This window comes from Nothoprocta perdicaria, unplaced genomic scaffold (assembly GCF_003342845.1).
Source record: "Nothoprocta perdicaria isolate Ctin4 unplaced genomic scaffold, notPer1 scaffold_111, whole genome shotgun sequence".
NCBI lineage: Eukaryota > Metazoa > Chordata > Aves > Tinamiformes > Tinamidae > Nothoprocta > Nothoprocta perdicaria.
The window spans coordinates 757,698-775,278 of record NW_020454217.1 but is presented as its reverse complement, the minus strand read 5'-3'; the positions used below and the strand labels follow the sequence as shown (position 1 = coordinate 775,278).

The following is a 17,581-nucleotide window of genomic DNA, read 5'->3' as shown; positions in this document are numbered from 1 at the left end:
AGGCCCACAGCACTAAATTTCACCCATAAAAACCCTATTAAAGGAATAACTTTGTCCCCTACCATCACAGATCCTTGACTCCAGCTTCTGTGTTTATCCCCTTGCAACAAGATTGTTAAACTTGCAGGTAAAGCAAGGAAAGTAGAAGGACAGAAATGCAAGTGTGACAGTTATACAAGAGCATCCTATACATTAAGTTAAAACTTCACTTTCACTCATTGCATTTGAGTGCATTTTCCCTTTGTCAGCACCATCTTGGTCAGTGTCACTGTGTACACTGTCCATGATAAACTTCAGCTTCTACAACACATACTATATGACTGACCAAACAGTCAGACACCTTTGATGCTTATTTCTACCATTTTAAAGCACTAGAGCAGACAATACTACCCTCCCAGAGGACTAAGTGCAGCAAATACAGCACAGAATCTACTATTAAGAGTACTTTGAGACCTACAGCCAAGTCTGCTAGTATGAGATAAGGAAAAGCAGCAGAAAGGCAACAGCATCTAAAAACCAATTTTTATTTTAAGTTCTTAGTAATAAAAAAGTACCTTCTGCAAACAATATTTACATAAGTTATTTACGTGTACAGTTTAACATAGCAGATTTTCTCCTCATACGATAAAGTTTACGCTTCGCAACTTTTTGCTTCTTTTCTGGAACAGGAATCAAGTTTTTTTGGAAGATTCCCTGTTCAGTGGTGGTAGAAATTGTACCTTTCTTTGTAGGTGGCTCTTCCACAGTAGGCTTATTTTCCAAGCAACGTTTTTTTCCTACTTCCAACACAGTTTCCTCACATTCCTTGAGCTGGGAGCTTTCAGTCACTCTCTTGGTGTTCTCCTCTACCAGTTTTCTTTTAATGGTAGTCACAGTGCTGTCCTGTGTTAAAGTAAGACCAGTTACCTGGAAGTTTTACAAGGTGAGCACCCAGAAGATTTACTAAGCTTTAATATGCAAATGCTTTTAGAACATAATCTGCATAACATGTTCTAACAGCCTCTATACAAGTCATGCAGACACCTGTTAAAGAGCAAGTACCTTTGCAGATACTAAAAGCACAGTACAGAGGCAGAAGAGGAGCTGGGGAAGCTGTGAAATTCAGGACACCATATGAAAGGAGCTTGTTTACCACATGAAAAGAATTTCTGACATCAAAAAATAGTGTAAAAAAAACGCTGACCTGTAGAGGTGTTTGCTTTTTGAAAAAGTTCCTCCCTTTTTTGTCATGGTGACTAGAGTTTGATATTTTAACCAACTTCAGCAAGAGAATAGATCACATTTATCATGGAAGATAAAAAGCTTCCAGGTTGCACTGTAAGTTCTGCCATCAATACTTTGGACTATAAGTTTGACTTCAGGAAAGTTTGATTCTTCACAGGACCATAAGTTGTCAGTCATGAGAACGTTTCCAAGTTTCTATTACTCATCCATAATACTTCAGGAATCTACAAAGTTAAGACTCACAGCAGTGCTTTAAGTTTCAGATTGTGTTAGAGTCACACAGAAGCACTAGAGTTTGAATCTTACTCTTGGAAAGAGCACTCGTAATAGGTGGCTGTCATTATGGCTTTTATCACCCTTTCAGCATTCATGCTATGAGCAAGCTAAACTGCAGTGGAGCAAAAAGGGGGAGTAGGACATTAAAAAGGCTAAAGACCTTGAGTATTGCAGGGAAAAAATAAGTGATCAGAGCACTGACAATGTGAATTTATAAGTGCTCTCTGAATTCTTTCAGGCCACTTCACATCAGGCCTCAAAAGAATCCACAAGCGCCTATTTTATTTTTTTTAAATCTATATACATTATGCCAAGGTTTTCAATTTGGTAGCTAACAAGCTAGTAGACAACCAGTTTATCAATCATATCAAAAGCAGAAATACAAATACTCTGGAGTGGATGGCTGGTGCACTAGTGCTCTTCTTTTGGTAGGGGAAACCACACACTACCCAAGGGCCCACACCACTCCTGTTGCCAGTTAGCACAAACAGTTTCTCACATTAACCCTTCTAACTTCATTCAAACTTAACCTCTTGCTGCAGGAACATCTTCATTCATTCTTCTTTTTCATTCAGACAGAAGGAAAGAGACAGCATCAGAATCTCTTGTCCTACTGCTTAAAGCCTCCTGCTCTGAGCTTGTTCTTGAGAAAGGCTCTAATTTATCTACTTTTCCAAAAAAATCTTCACAGCCCTGTTTCTAAAAGTACCATCTTCCTCCCCTCACACCACTTCTCACTAAAAGTCTGGTTTGCTTTCAGTGTCAACTACTTGTTGCCATTGAACCTAATATCTATTGCTTACAGAAGTGCCAACTTTGCAAAACGGTGAAATCCACTGTAAGCATGGACTTTTTGCTTAGAAGAAAATATAGATGTTTAAGACTTACATAATCTTTTACAGTTGCTTCTAAATTGGTTATCAAATCTTGTAGTCTTGTAATAACATCATCTTTTTGCTCCACAATGTCCATTAGCTCTTGAATCCTTTTATTCTGGGTATTCATTTTCTTGGAGATAAAGAACAGCAATTCAGTCAGCCTCTGAAGTAGTGTTTTAAGTTCAGCTATGCTAGGCAGTTACAAGTAAGGTCAGTTAAATTAAGCTTGACATGAATGGGCACAAAACATACCATCATATGTGAAGCTACCAGAACAGGATATGACTTAAAGCAGGGACTTAAGGCAAGAGGTGCAATAGAATTCCCCACAGGCACTCCCCACAACCGGTTACCTCAGTGGCTTCTTTCAGTTGCACTGCAGACTCTTCCAGTTTAGCCATTTGCATTTCAAACTCTGTAATGGGAACAGGAAGCTGCATCAAGCAAAAAGCCAGGGAATGGTTTTCCTAATAACCATTTCCCTAAATCTTCTAGGATTTGAGTTGTTTTTAGAAATAATCATTTGTTTGCGTTGGTTTCTAAGACATTTCAAAAGCTGTTTAGGAAACACTATAGCAGGTTGTTTTGTAGATACTTGCTGCCTAACTACTCCCTGTTCTAGGTTTTACACTGGAAAAGATAACAAAACATTCACAACTTGAATTCTTCAGAATGCTTTCAAATATAACACAGAACTTAACTTGTTACCATCACTGAATATACAATTTGATCCTAAAATTGTAACATGATTTTTAACAGGTTCCCAGGCAATTTAATTGGATAAAACACCGGAACTATTTTTATTCTGCAGACATTTCATTCATTTTTTCCTTTCTGCACTCTTTTATGCCTAACTCACCTCTGCTTTTTTGTGTCAGCTCTTCTTCAGTTTTCATGAGTTCAGTGGTTTTGTTTGTCAGCTCTTCTTTAGTCTTAGTTAGCTCAGTGGTAGTCCTTCCTAGTTGTTTTTCAAGCCAACCTATAGCCTCCTGTGGGTCCTCTAGGGACATAATGTACCTGTGTGCTGCCTCTGCTTGCTTTTTAATACCAATGACATCGTTCTGCAGGGAATCAATAATGACCTCAAGATCACTGCAGCTGTCTTGAACGATGCTACATCCTCCTTGCTGAAAGACAATATGTATCTTTTTAGAAAAAGCAAGATGACAACAAAATAGCTGCTATTGCTACAGAAAAATTGGAAGACCCTTTTGAGATCAACCATAAGAGGTTTAAGAGCAGTTTCAAAAATCATGTTTCACGTACTATTTGATTGTCAACTTTCCTGCACTAAAAATTCTATTATCATTAAATAGTACGAAAAGAAAATAGCTGAAGTGACCTACTGTACATATAATTCTCATTGTTTCAGTTGTAGCTACAACAGTTGTAAGTAGAAAGGGGAGAGAAGAACCACCTAGAAGCCCTTTAGCTCAGTGTTATGTATGAAGAAAAAAATCTCAACTTATAGCTAAATAGGCACTTATGTCAACATGCTATACCATAAGAGCAGTCACTTGCAGTTTCCTGGAATTGCTTTATATATAGTAAATGCCACCACATTTCAATCCAAAAGTGTTGAGGGGGAAGAAAGGAAGGGGAATGTACAGCAGGTTTACGGCACTAAGACTCCATATAGGCTTATGCATAAGACTTATGAAAGACAGATCTATTTGTTCAGAAATAGTTATAGAACATGCAATTCCCTGAAACAATCCTTCAAACACCAGAGGTTAGTAACAGGCAAGAGGTTTAGGGGAAACAAAATGAAAATAAAATACCGGAGGCCCAGCTTGCTCATTGCAAGAGAGATCCTGTAGTTTTTCCTCATCGAGGCTTTTAGTGTAACCATTGACAAGTTCCTTGAAGATTTCCAAACGTCTCTCAGAATCTTCTTCGAGCCGTTCCCGTTCACGAGAAAGGCACTCTCTGCAGCAGGAAAGAACAACCGTCTGCTAAAATCAAACTACTTTGTGATGTTAACAAGTCACTAATAGGTTTTGCCTCCTACAGGCAAAACCAATGTTTTTCTGTGTTTTGACACAGTAGCCTAATACTTCCAATCCAGTGCAGCAGCTCTGCTTTATTATATTCTGCTCAAAAATGTGGGAGACAAGTACACTGACTACTAAGACCTAAAGGTCTTACCCTGGCACAGTTCAGCCCAACAAGAACACATGTTGCTTATGGATTCCATACACACTGAGGATTATTCCTGAGCTAAGAGTTCAAGTAGATACCGATACATTGAGCTGTCAATTCTAGCAGAAAAGTATAGTTTATTATATTCAAGAGAAAGACTTAAAAAGTTATTAGAAATAAGGAAAAAATCTCCTTATTAATTTATAAGCACTTGAAGTTAACTTACTTGAAATCTGTTTCCCTCTGTCCAAAATATTGGGTAAATTCTTGGGTCACTTCTTCACGAATTTTTAGCTCCAGCATTAGCTTTTCTTTCTTCTCAGCAATAAGTTTGTTTTTCAAGTCTTCTATAAGACTCAACAGGGTCTGGAATCACAATCAATCATCAATCCCCTGAAGCAATAGTTTCACAGAAGTGACCATTTCCCCCATTCCTGAAACACTAACACTACACTTCTTATCTTGAGGGAGCTGCTCTTCCATTCCTCTCATTATCTGATGAGCAGAAGCATTCGTTACCAAATCCAAATGTAGTGTTTGTTACTGGCACAAAAATTTTAAAAGTCTGCACACACAGGCAGGTACAGGAAACATTGAGTGTTCTCTCTCTCTTTTTTTTTCCCCCATCCCTTTTCTTCTCCCCGTCCTGAAAATTGAAGTTTCATATTTGAAAAGTCACGTTTAAGCACTAAATGATCTAATGTCTTTTTAAAAAGTACCCCCTCCTAGGTGATATTAAGGAAATTTTTCAAACGCCCTCCAGCCCTCTCTTTTGTCCTTTCTGCCTTCTTTGGAAGGGCTTTAAGCAAGCACTAGTCCAAAATAGATCAAAACTGTTCCACTTAAAAAGTATTTTCGTTTTTTTTTTTTTTTAAACATGAAACTGACAAAAGATACTTGTTTTGCATAAAAACAGATATTCCTCACTCTGTACTGATCACAAGTTACTAATAGCAGAGAAAAACAAGTCTGCAATTCTCATTCTTCTACTCTGGCTTTACAAGCATTTGCTGCAAGCTTCCTACAATAAGCCACGAGCAATCCTACTTTCAGTTCACAACTCTGGTTTGGAAAGAATGAAGGCGATTGGAAGGAGCAGGGGAAATGCAGGGTAACAGGGAGAATACGCTGCTTTAAAATTGTGCTATGCTCCTTCTTAAAGAAACCTAGCACATACCATATATTCTTCCTTTCCAATAACAACTTTATTTTCTTCATATTTCTGTTCTGTTTCTTCTCCTGACATACTCTGCTGTTCTTCCATCTCATCATCACCTTCAATCACATCTTCCAAGCTTCTGTCCCAAAGGATTGTAGCTCTTTTCCTTGTTATAGGCATTTGAGTGTCACTAAGTGATGAATCTCTTGCAGATTTTTGGCAAAATGACTGATCTTGGGGAAGAACAGAGTTGTCCAGAACTAAAACCTACTCAGAAAAAAAATAACAGCTATTTAAGAAAAAAGCATTTCTTAATTCTTGCCTGGTTCTTCCAAGAAACACCTGCACTTCCCTATATATCCCCTGTGCACACTGTTTAGAATCACCGTTATACCAGTTTCCAGCTAGAACACTGAGCAGTCATTTGTGCATCCAACCCTTTTTATTCCTGAAGCACCAAGCTGAATGAGCTTGACAGCCCACAGGGAGGCTGCTACCTCTTCCACAAGGGGTTTGTATTTCTCCTAGCTACAAACAACTCAATAGCCCCCTACAAATCCTATTTCTTGCACAATCATGTCACCTTCACATTCTTTTCCCTCTAGTTTTCCACTTCACCTGCTTACATGAGTCCACCTCCCAAAGGTATCTACGACCACATTAGCTTTCAACACATATTTTTCCATGGCTTCCTTTAAAGACTGAAGCAAATTTCATTTGGGTCGCACCATACTGTATTCACTCTTACATATTCTGCTAATATCCACTTTCCCACCAAAACCTCTTAAGACATAAAGGTCCTTTCACACCCCTTTTTCCTGCTCAATTTGTTTTCTCAGTACCAGAGATGAGCAGGATAACACTAGCATACTAACACAGCTAGCAGTACTCTCCCTGATAGGGATATGTTATGAGTAGAAGAACATTTTAAAAAAAAAAAATCACAGAAAACTTCCTCTAAAGTCTGTTAAAGTTTGTCAAAATTGGATTTTTTAGCTGGAAATGCTGGTCATTCAAAAAGGGTACTCCTTATAGCATAGTCTAATAGCTATACAAGGATATCAAGTCTGCCAAAAACAAACCAACAAAAACAAAAGCCACCACATGCACATATATATATTTTTTATATATATAATATATATGTTTTTATATATACATACACACACACACAAACATAAGAGATTCCAAAGTTAGCAAGAAGATTCATGTCCTTAAAAAGGAAGGACCCTTCCCCTTAAGGCCAATAAAGGCATGATCAGCACCATGACTACAGCACGCTTACTTTTTGCGCGATGGCAGAGAACTTGAGCACGTTGAGCGTTTCATCATATGCTGAAGCACACTGGCTTATATTTACTATCATGTATACCTTCCCTCTTCCACTGAAGAAACCTTGAAGGAAATGAGTTAGTTTACTTTCCCTAAATGGTATGTGCTGTTGCAACCTTTAGAAGACAAAAAACAGATGATCAGAAATTAGACAGCTTCCAGTCAATATTCAAGATATTTATACCACCCAGGAGCAATAGCCTTTAAATTTAGTTGCCTTCTGACATTTGTAAAGAGACTGCATAGTAGTTTGCATAGCTGTTTAGATTGCTATTTAGCATTATAATTTCTGACAGGCTACAATAACACAATCAATGCAAGCACTTAAATCAAGAGTATATCCAATATTTAAACTTAGGTAGGCCATATTCTATCTTCTCTTTTCTTTATTGCATTAGTGAAAGGGACCTATTTAGCTCCAGGCAAATAGTATTTTAATACTGAGGGATAGGAGTCTGTGACCTATCTGATCTCCTAGAAAGAAGAACAGCAAGTGTCCCTACAGCACTATTAATATAAACCAAGCATGGAAATTCTTCCCAAAACATATTTCTAGCCCCCAGTATTTCCTAAACCAGGAGCTGTGTCATTGAATTTAGCTGGTGGTAGATGTTTGGATGTCTATAGGAAGTAGATGAAAATTCCCAAAATGCAACTAAACATAGTTGCTGCTGTGTGGGTCACCTGTATTTCAAACGTATGACAGTGTTCAGTTGCACAAATAACAGTACAGAACTCCAAAGTGACACTCTGGTTAGAGCACCACATATGGTGCACGTTTTAACGTCGAACAGTCATTTTAAGACTATTACTGCTTTCTACTCAGCCTGTAAGATGCATTTGCTAATACCTTAAGAACATTTGTTTGGTATTGTTTAAAACTTCCAAAATATTTGGATTTTTTGTTTCTGATCCTAGTATGTTCGCAACTTTTTAACAATTAGCTATTTTTAGTGCATCTGTCTCATCTAACAGCAATAGGAAGGAAACAAGACGGTAAACTCAACAGATGTTAGAGTTAACAGGAACATAAGCTATATGAAAGGTTTTTATCTGCTTTTGAAGCGTTATTGCCTTTGCATAAGCTGTCAGGAACCATATTATGATATAAATGAATTTGGGAAAACACAATAGGCAGAGTCAGCAGCAGTTTGACTGGGAGTTATTTTAATTTTGGGGATAGTCTGTCAAATTAGAACCCATGCAGAAAGCTCTCCTTGGACTGTTATGCCCAAATGTGACTATAATATTGCACCACTTAAACAGCTAGCACACATATCTGCATAACTTCAGTCTCATTTAGGTCACTAAAGCTAGAGCCTAAATAGTGCATAGGCTGCATGTAGCTAGTTACATATGGGAGAGAAGTAAGAGTGTTGATGTGGGGGGGCAGAAGGAAAAGTGGGGCTCAACTCAGCAGCCAATGTATTTTGTAGAGGAGTACAGTCAGGACAGTACAATATCCACTAAGAGAAAATAGAGCTAATTAATAGAGATTACTTACTTTGACTGTTGACTGTTCTTGAGCGCATTTATACACTTGCCCAGAATTAGAAGAGAGGTGTTTATATTTCCACTCTCTTTTAATCTATCACCTTCATTCCGTGTCTTGGTACATCTTTCGGAACCAGCAAGATCACAAAGAGACAATCTGAAAACAGATAAGAATGTGATTTTCTTTTCTTTTTTTTTTTTTTTTTTTTTTTCTCTCCGCCACACTTGAAAAGTGTGAAAACACTATTCAATTTTCACTGTAGTTAGTTTTTGCAGAAAAAAAAAATTCTTGGTACTCAACTACAAACTCCTCCATCCCTTTCAATACTACTTTCACATCATCTTCCTTCTGAGGACTTGTACAAGACCTGAAATTGAGTATTGTTGACTACAGGAATCTCCTCCTGAACGAGAGGAGTGTAGAATAACACTATCTGGTGGCTTACAATAGAGGACCAAGCACCATACAAGTTCACAAAGTGGGGACACCACCATTTGTGCATGACTGCTATGGGTATCTGATGCATATATAGCACAGTATTACTGCAGCAGTGTAGAGAATGGTAGACAAGCTAGCAACATCAACATAGGAAACAAAGGAGACTCAGCTCTCAACTTACTCATTGACTCGTGTCACTCGTGGTGCTTCCGAAACTTCAATCTTTAATACTTTAATTGTGAATATGCTATGACTGAAAGGAAAAGTTTAAGATGGCTGAGATGAAATAAGACCAATATCTTCATAGTCTTTAATCCCTAGAACATCTGTTCAAGCCTTCACAGAATCTGTCAACATATTCAAGTATTTACTCATTCAATTTCAATACAAGTTTTTTAAAAAGACCTTCTGTAATTTTTTTTTTATGCAAGATGAAGCATCAAGCTTTCATATTACAGCAGAAATTGACACTTAAATAGAAAGCAGCCAAGCATTTTTACTTGAAGGAGAATATTAAAGAATGCTTTTAAGCTTTTATGCATGTTCATCCTGTGGCATGATTGAATCCTTTCGGCTCAAAACATTGGGTCACATACTATTACAGGCTTTCAGAATCAAAACCTAAGATATTTAGAGCTTTGTATTTATATCTCAGTTTCTCAATCTCCCCCAAACCACCATAGTCAATGTTTTTCTCACCTTCTGCTAGAAGTAGTATTTAGTTTTGTGCTTGCAATACTCTGGTGTTTCAAGCCCAGTTTTAGAAGTCTAAAAGCTTCTTTAGAATCAGAAATCTGAACCCACTGCAGATCTTTGGGAAGAAAAACGATCATCTTGTAAATATAGTTAGCAAGGCTGAAGCAAATAGGAGACACCTATACACTAAACACCATATATAGTTTTTATGTCTTGAGTAGACTTATGATGAAGAGGATCAATATTTCCCTCCCACGGGAAAGGAAGGACAAGTATATCATGCAATACAATATGTACACATGTGTATATTATTTGTATACACCCACAAATACTTATATCTACACAGTCTGCCACCTTTTATATTCAAGACAAAAGTTTATAGTGCTACAGTAAAGCCAGTTAGAGTTTCTGATCTGGAAAGAAACACACCTCTTGTAACAGAAAAACAGAAGTTTCCACAGCTAGGTTTGAGTATTTGCAATATGTTCTAATCACCTTTTACATAAGAGCATCCCTTGACATCTTGCGCAAGACGTAATGTTTTTCTCTTCTTGTCATTTGATATTGGAATCAGTAAGTCATAAAAGCTTTCATTGTAAATCTCAAAAAATGAAACCCAGACAGAAAATTTCATGTAATTCTCCCTACTTGGACTGGATTGCTCCAATTCTTTTACAACTTCTTTCAAACCTGTCAAAAAGTAGAAATTATTACAAACCTACAAACAAAGTATCTTGGATTTTTATCTTATATTGGTACAGAAATTCTACAGTGTCAATGATTTTAGCTGCAAATGCAATTGCACAGAGCTTCCTTAATTAGGGGACTAAAGAAGAGTAAAACAAATATTTAATGAAATAGGTATTTGATGAAATACTATTTATGGGCTTTAAGTTTTTAAATGTAAATAAAGTGCTAAAAATAAGCCTCTCAGGGGAACATTAAGACCACAATCCAAGTGGAAATACCTTTCCTCACCAGGTTTTCATATCATTTATTATTAGCTTGGGTTGGATTCTGTGATATTAAGCATACCTTTAGAATCAACTGGGGCTTTGCTTTGGGTGCTATATTGATGCTCTCCCTACAAAAGAGAACAAAGACTTTAAGATGCATTGGCAACAGTAAAAATAATCCATCATTAACAGTTGTTGTTCTACAGTGTAGTTGCACAGCATAGATACAATATATGGTAAAGGAAAGATGCTGGCTGCACCCTGTGCCTACTTCAGTGCAGTCACACATTCCCACTAGAAGGGCTGTTCTTACCTCACATCTTCCCTCATACTTCCCTCACATCAGGTCCTATTCCAGGGGACATCATTTCAGTTTAATCGATCCAACTGAAAACTGGATTTAGAGGACAGAAGCAGCATGGAGCAGAAGCCGTATGGAGCACACAGGAGCAGTATGACTTGTCATGGGCCAGTTAGAGTTTCCATGTTAAACTTCTAATGAATCTAGTCTCCCAAAATGGCTATTGTTCTGCTGTTTCAAGACTTCTGGGTGTTGTGGCTTGCAAGTTCAATCCTCAGACAGCAGTAAAACTCAAACACTTGCTCATGAAGAGTTTAGATATGCAACTAGTTAACTCATAACATAAGCTATAGTAGCATTCCACAGCTGAAATCACCACTAAGCTCTGAAAAGAGAAAGTCACCTTCTGAGGTAGAGATTTATATATGCACTCAGTTGCTAGTTTAAGATAGAATGCAGAGAGTTGTGATCAATCCACCCATCATTATACTTAAATAGACAAAGAAACCCACATATTTCTCTGTGTATTGCCATAAGCACATTACATACAAAGCTAGATCTCATCAAAAGATTCATGAAACAACGAAGTGTTTATATCAAAGCTTCTAAGAACTTCAGCTTTACACACACAAAGCATTCCCAAACCTACCCCTATTAGATGCAACAAAAGTGAAAGAGGTCTTGCTCTTATGAAGAATTTACACACTAGACCAAGTGCCACAATATTCTCCATCTACTCTGCAACAGAATCTGCTAGTAGGTCTCTATCTCCTTTACTTCATTCCTATGCTCTCTGTCAACCCAGATCAGTTTTGTACAGCTTGCATTCCAGCATGTGCACAAGAGATTTCTCTGAAATCCTTAAAAATTAAGAGTAGACAAGGCAGTCTTTGTTGCTCCTTTGTCTAATAAGAGAGGAGATGTTAGAAACCTGCGTGCCATTACAGTTTCTCTCAACTAACTTACTGCTAGTGAGGCATTAAATATTTATGTAGCTACAAGTTTTCTGAAGCTACATATTATAGAAATTTGTAGCATGTTTAGAATATCTAAAACTTGGGAAGTTAGAAAATAATGCTGCATATTCAACATGTTGTTACCAACAACAGTAGAGGTTTTTTTGTTTCTATAGCAAGATGTATGACCTCAGGTTTTTAAAAATCAAATACTATAAATTTATTAAATATCCAAAGATCCCTGTTGCCTCCAACCACAGCAGCTGGATAAACACCACCTTTGAGGAAGGGAACACAAAGGACTAAAGATTTGAGGCTTTAGTTAGAAATGAAAGGAAGAAAATATTAAGCAAACTCAACAGTGCTTCTTGCTTGTTCCTGCAAGGGTACAGGATGGAGTTTGCCATCTCAAGTTCTGCTTTGCTTTTTCAAGACTTCTTAGATGTCGAAATGAAACCACATGTTCACTTCCCAAACTCAAATCATTGTTCAAAGTAAATCAAAAAATTTTCTGACTAAATCAGACTTTTACCAGGGAAAGTGAGCTTACACATTCTGGGAGAAGCCAGAATATTTCATCCAAAGTCTGCATGTCAAGTCTTCTTCTTTCACTGGTTTAACAATGATATTTTTTGTAAATTAAGAGTGAGAAATCCATATTAATACTTTTTGAATAATGTACTAAATGGGCCACTCAGCTAACTGAGTTGTATCACCCTAAAAAAAAAGGTTAAAAGTGCATCTAGAGAAAACACAGACATCCTTTTATTTATGGAGTAAGGTAATCAAAAGCTTTGGCTGAGCAACTTCAGAGATTTAAATATCCTTAATTGCAATAAGTTGCCAATTAAAAAGATGGAAATTGTTTTTCTTTCTTCTCACAGATGCGAATATATTGTTTTTAAGAGTTTTACTGCCATCTGCAGTGTGGAAGGCAGAAGTTCACATTCAAATCATGGGTAAGATCAAAATAGCAGATATATTCCAACGCACAACAGCAGAATACCCCAACAAAACCCAGGAGGCCCCTGGGAAATGCCTCAGCCTTTTCATGGAGGCAAAGTCAAGGACCAGAATTCCTTTCTCATTTCAGTTTTTATCTGCTCAATTTTAGTGTTCCTTTCACTTCCAAATTAAAAACATCAAAAAGTATGAGCATATAAGACAAGTCTCCTAAAATTGTAATTAGGCTAAATCATCTCAAAAATTCCAGACATTACACTTATGTTCTATGGAATACACTTATGTTCTATAGAATATAGGATTTTAAGGCTACTCAGTAATGATTAGTGTGACGGATTTGAAAATAAAATCCACAATTTGATTTAACCTTTGAGATTCACTTGGTTTATTTCTCTTTTCAATACGACTTCTATTTTTAGCATCCTTGAATGGCACTATACCAGACAGAAAGAGGAAATAGCCTCAAAAGCAAGGGCATCTTGCTAAATTCCTACAAGGCAGACAGTTGTTTAAGGAGCAGTTTCCCTGCTTGCTTTGCTGCTATTAATTTTAATAAACATCCACGCTCAAAAGTGGAGAGCCTCTTCGCAATGAGGAATGAAGAAGGAAACACTGAGCTATCTGTAGATGACCATATTCATGGTCAGAGAATGAAACAATCCTCTTACCTCTTTAGTTAGACGAAGTATTGAATTTTTAATAGCAGTTTCTTCTCTCACTTGGTCTTTAGTCAGCTTTATATAATCTCTACACCGGTGGGGTTTGAGATCCATTGCTGTGTATAGCTTTCCTTGAATATTTTTAAACAACATTTCCATAGTCCTTGGCAGAATACCAACATCATCTTCTGTACCTGTAAGCAGCATACAAAGGATCCAAACCTCTCATGATGTGAAAATAAAGATAAAGATAAGATTCTAATCTTAAGGCACAGTTGAAGACTTGTAGGACAGTTACCACCTGAAGCAAAACTTTGTACCCTCTAGATATGAGAAATTTTAAAGAACACATACACCATTCAGGTGTTAGGGAGGAGAGGGAAACCCCACTATTGCTATTCATACCTTGGAACGTGTAGGTTTTTCCAGCATTTGTAACACCATACGTAAAAACAAGACGATTATATCCTTCTAAGAAATCTTGCACTGGTTGCTTCATAGTACCTTCAAAGAACTCCTCTTGAGTTGTTTCAGGTCCAAACACCTAAGCATTAGCAAGAAATTGATTAACGTCTTCATTTTAGTTTAGTCATCATTAGAGGTTTTTAAGTCAGAAATTCTATACATTTACAGTCTTAAAGTATATCCACAATTTAAGTTTCTAGTTTGCTTGGTATTAATCAACAATAATTCAGCAATTCATTTAGGAATTAAAAACTTAAGATAATGCTTTTACTCGTGAAAAAGTGAACTTCTGTATCAGCTGTCCAGCAGTCTTTTCACTAAGCCGACTCAAAGAGTTTTTGGGGGGTTTCAGTACGATGCTGGTCGAGTCTTCAAGTGAAACACAATCCTATTAAATGATAGCACAAAATAGAAGCATAAAAAGCCATGAGGAGTCCATCTTATTTTGGGGGGGCAGGACTGAGGTATTCTTAAAGAAATGGCACACCTGAGATTCATTTTCTTTTTCTAGTGAGGTGAATGGTCTAATGCGAAGGCAAACTTGAATATGTCCCTTAGACTCCAAACTGCTTCTCTAAAATATAAAGAGAAAGAAATGACTGGCAATGTGACTAGATACTGTGCTCAATCAGCATGTTAAGAATGGGTTAATTACATCAGATGTAAGTATGGAGCAAGGCTTGCATTTACTTGATGCAGAAAGCAAAGGTGAAGTAATTCACCATCAGTGGAAGTGCTTGGGCTTGTACAAAAATCCATTGTAATAACTTAAAGTTTTACAACAGTCTTGCAGTGGACACAATATATTCAGGTCAGTTATAAATCAAGAATGAAATCCATAAAAACATTCTGTAATTAAGTTGCTCTGAAATAGCATTAAGCATATGCACGAGAAATTGCTTTGATACGTTATGTGTATCCATCGTAACAATGTCACCTATCCCCACTTATTTCCTTCAGAATAAAAACAAATTAAACATAACTTAGTTCTTTCATTTGGGCATCGGGCAAAGTAAACGCTAGCTTTCTTACCTGGCTTATGTCTGAGCTTGAAGAAACCAAAGAAAATTCATCAGAGAGATCTGCTTTAATGTCTTCCACATTTACTGGTCCTGTTCTTTCAGGCAGCTCAACACTAGCAATATAGGATGGTCTGAAATTTTTCTCTCGATCCCAAGCTGATTCCATCCTGCAGGATGATACAATGAAATTTTTTTTCTGTCTGTCCACATAGCTTGCAGAAAAGTCAGTCTGAAACTAAGCAAATGCTGCTATTTCTTTAACAAAAAACTTTTTTTAATCCTGCTCATAGTTTGTATAGAAAGTTTCTGATATTGAGGAATTAGGGGCTTGCATCAAACAGAAACAGGAATGGAAATCCTTCTTTCAATAAGGAGGAAGAGTTTACTAGAGAAAAATATTGGCATATACTATTCCTATATTACTAAAACCATAGTGTCAGAGAGAAATGCTTAGTGTCTTTTTTTAAGAAAAAAATAATTAAAAAATAGGGAGTTCTGTTCCTCCAAAGCCTCTTAATTATCCTAGTGCTTATATTTACTCATTGCTAGAGTAACTCAAACTTCATGCTTGCTATGTAGGACAAAATATATAGTTGGTACTGTATGGATAGGCCAACCTAACTTAATGCAAGGCAAAACTCCAAAAGAAGACACTCCAAAATCTAACATTCAAAAATTATGTCAGAATACAAGTTATTACTCCAGTCATTTGATCAGTAATTCATTTTTTTTCCTCCATAAGCTATGGACTTTTGAGCATCTCAGAGCTAGGGCAATGAACATTTGCTACACCAAAGTAAAATTAATTCAATGGTAATAGAAAATAAACAGGTAAAATTTTAACATAAAACCTATGAAAAGTTAGATCAACTCTAGAAACATTTCTTTCCATCCCCTCCTTTTTTCTCAGGCAGATCAACTGCAGCCATGGGCACACTAGACAAAGTAAACTAGAGCACCTAGCAGCATTAAAATCTTTCCAGAGATAGCACAACTGCAGACAGAAAACTAAACCCACCACCCAATCTACCACCAGGAAGGCAAGGCAGTTCTTGCCCTGAGGCAGATCTGGTTAGATCCATTGCAGTTTTCCATCCTCTTATAGCAGGGTCATACTCCTTACAGCCATTAGTGACTTGTATTCTAAAAGAATATCGTGACAGATTTATGCCTTTATTTCTTCTTCCTGTGAAATATAGCTGTGACTTTGGAGTTTTTTTATAGATAAAATTAGATTTATTATAGATTATTATAGGTTTATTAAGTTTGGGATAACCTATCAGAAACTGTTTATAGCTAATCTCCACAAAGCCCGCTGCCTTAGGCTAACTATTGCATGGCTTCCCACAGTTGTGGGACCTGGACATGGAGGAGAGCTGTGGGTTGGAAGTAAAACACTGCTTTGTTTCTTCTAACTCATAGCTCTTTGATCAGTTGTGTGACAAGAATAAAGACAGGGAGAAACTAGGCCTGAAATATTAGCACAGTTTGATTAAATATTGACCTGAGAATAAGCTATAACCAGAAGGAAATATCTGTGCTGGCATAATCGAGAAGCATTATTCATCAGCTAGAAGTTTAAAAAAAAAAATTTAGTCAGGCTTTGTTAGGAACCAGAAAACTGATATTCTGTTTGCTTTACATATACACTTCTTTCCAACTAGCCATTGCCAAGATCATGCTCTCATTCCACACCTCACTTTAGGAGCGGAAGGCAAACATTCATTGCTACTCAGAGCCCGAGTTGGATGCCAGGGTACACACAGCACTCTGCTACTCCCAGCCTAGACTGAAAGCCCCAGTGTACACACGTGGCCTCTGGCTGGTGACATCTGATTGACAGCACAACCTCAAGACACAAGCACCCACCTCCCTCCGCCGTGGGACTCAGGTCACCTTCGGTATTTCACTTGCTCTTTGTCAGAGCGCTACAAGCTCTGGCGAAAGGGGAACGAGCCAGAGGAAAAGGAGGAGGGCGGCAGCACCACCCAGACCGCGTGGGGCTCCCGGCAGGCAAGAGGCCGGGCGGCTCCCGGGGGATGCGAGTCCGTCGAGGCTTCGCCCCCTCCTCCCGTCTCTGAGGGCCACGAACAGCAAGGCCGGAGCCGCTGCTCCCGCTGCGGTCACGGCGGGCCCGGCTGCGGACAGCGAGCGCCTCCCCCAGTCCCCACCGAGGCGGTCCGGGTCCCAGGCCGACACGCCGCGAGGCCGCCGCGGTCCCAGGCCGACACGCCGCGAGACGCCGGGGTCGCCGCCCGCGCGGCCCTCACCTGCCCGCGCCGCCGCCGCTGAGCAACGGCCGCCGCCGCCGCGGGCTCTTTTCAAATCCGCCCAATGGCAGCGCGCGGCGCCGCGCGGCACGCTGGGAAGGGGAGGAGCCAACAGCGCAAGGCACGATAGGAAATGTAGTCCGGACGGGGGGGGGGCGGTGGCCCTGCGGGTTCTGCTGCGCGGGGCCGCCGCCGCCTCGGGCGGCCGTTGGCGCCGTTGGGGCCGTTGGCGATGGCGCGGCCGTTGGGCCACGCACGGCGGAGGCGGAGCGGAGCGCGGTAAGGCGGCGGGGCTAGCGCGGGTGGTGGCGGGTCCTGGCCGGGCCTAGCGGGGGCTGCCGGAGTCCGTTAG

The 17,581-nt window shown here is 38.8% G+C and overlaps 1 protein-coding gene across 1 annotated transcript in view; it reads right to left on the bottom strand.

Moving 5' to 3' along the window:
- KIF20B (kinesin family member 20B) overlaps positions 1 to 15,125 on the bottom strand; it is a 33,074-nt gene extending 17,949 nt beyond the window's left edge. Inside the window, exons 1-18 of the mRNA XM_026051634.1 lie at positions 14,970 to 15,125; positions 14,425 to 14,511; positions 14,209 to 14,325; positions 13,878 to 14,016; positions 13,482 to 13,666; positions 10,673 to 10,721; positions 10,133 to 10,327; positions 9,641 to 9,752; positions 9,123 to 9,194; positions 8,513 to 8,659; positions 6,962 to 7,124; positions 5,698 to 5,946; positions 4,747 to 4,886; positions 4,160 to 4,307; positions 3,238 to 3,505; positions 2,732 to 2,793; positions 2,389 to 2,508; positions 720 to 882 (exon numbers count right to left, since the gene is read on the bottom strand). Coding sequence (XP_025907419.1) covers positions 720 to 882; positions 2,389 to 2,508; positions 2,732 to 2,793; positions 3,238 to 3,505; positions 4,160 to 4,307; positions 4,747 to 4,886; positions 5,698 to 5,946; positions 6,962 to 7,124; positions 8,513 to 8,659; positions 9,123 to 9,194; positions 9,641 to 9,752; positions 10,133 to 10,327; positions 10,673 to 10,721; positions 13,482 to 13,666; positions 13,878 to 14,016; positions 14,209 to 14,325; positions 14,425 to 14,511; positions 14,970 to 15,125 — 2,572 coding nt within the window. The remainder of the gene's footprint in view (positions 1 to 719; positions 883 to 2,388; positions 2,509 to 2,731; positions 2,794 to 3,237; positions 3,506 to 4,159; positions 4,308 to 4,746; positions 4,887 to 5,697; positions 5,947 to 6,961; positions 7,125 to 8,512; positions 8,660 to 9,122; positions 9,195 to 9,640; positions 9,753 to 10,132; positions 10,328 to 10,672; positions 10,722 to 13,481; positions 13,667 to 13,877; positions 14,017 to 14,208; positions 14,326 to 14,424; positions 14,512 to 14,969) is intronic.
- Between the last annotated feature and the right edge of the window lie 2,456 nt (positions 15,126 to 17,581).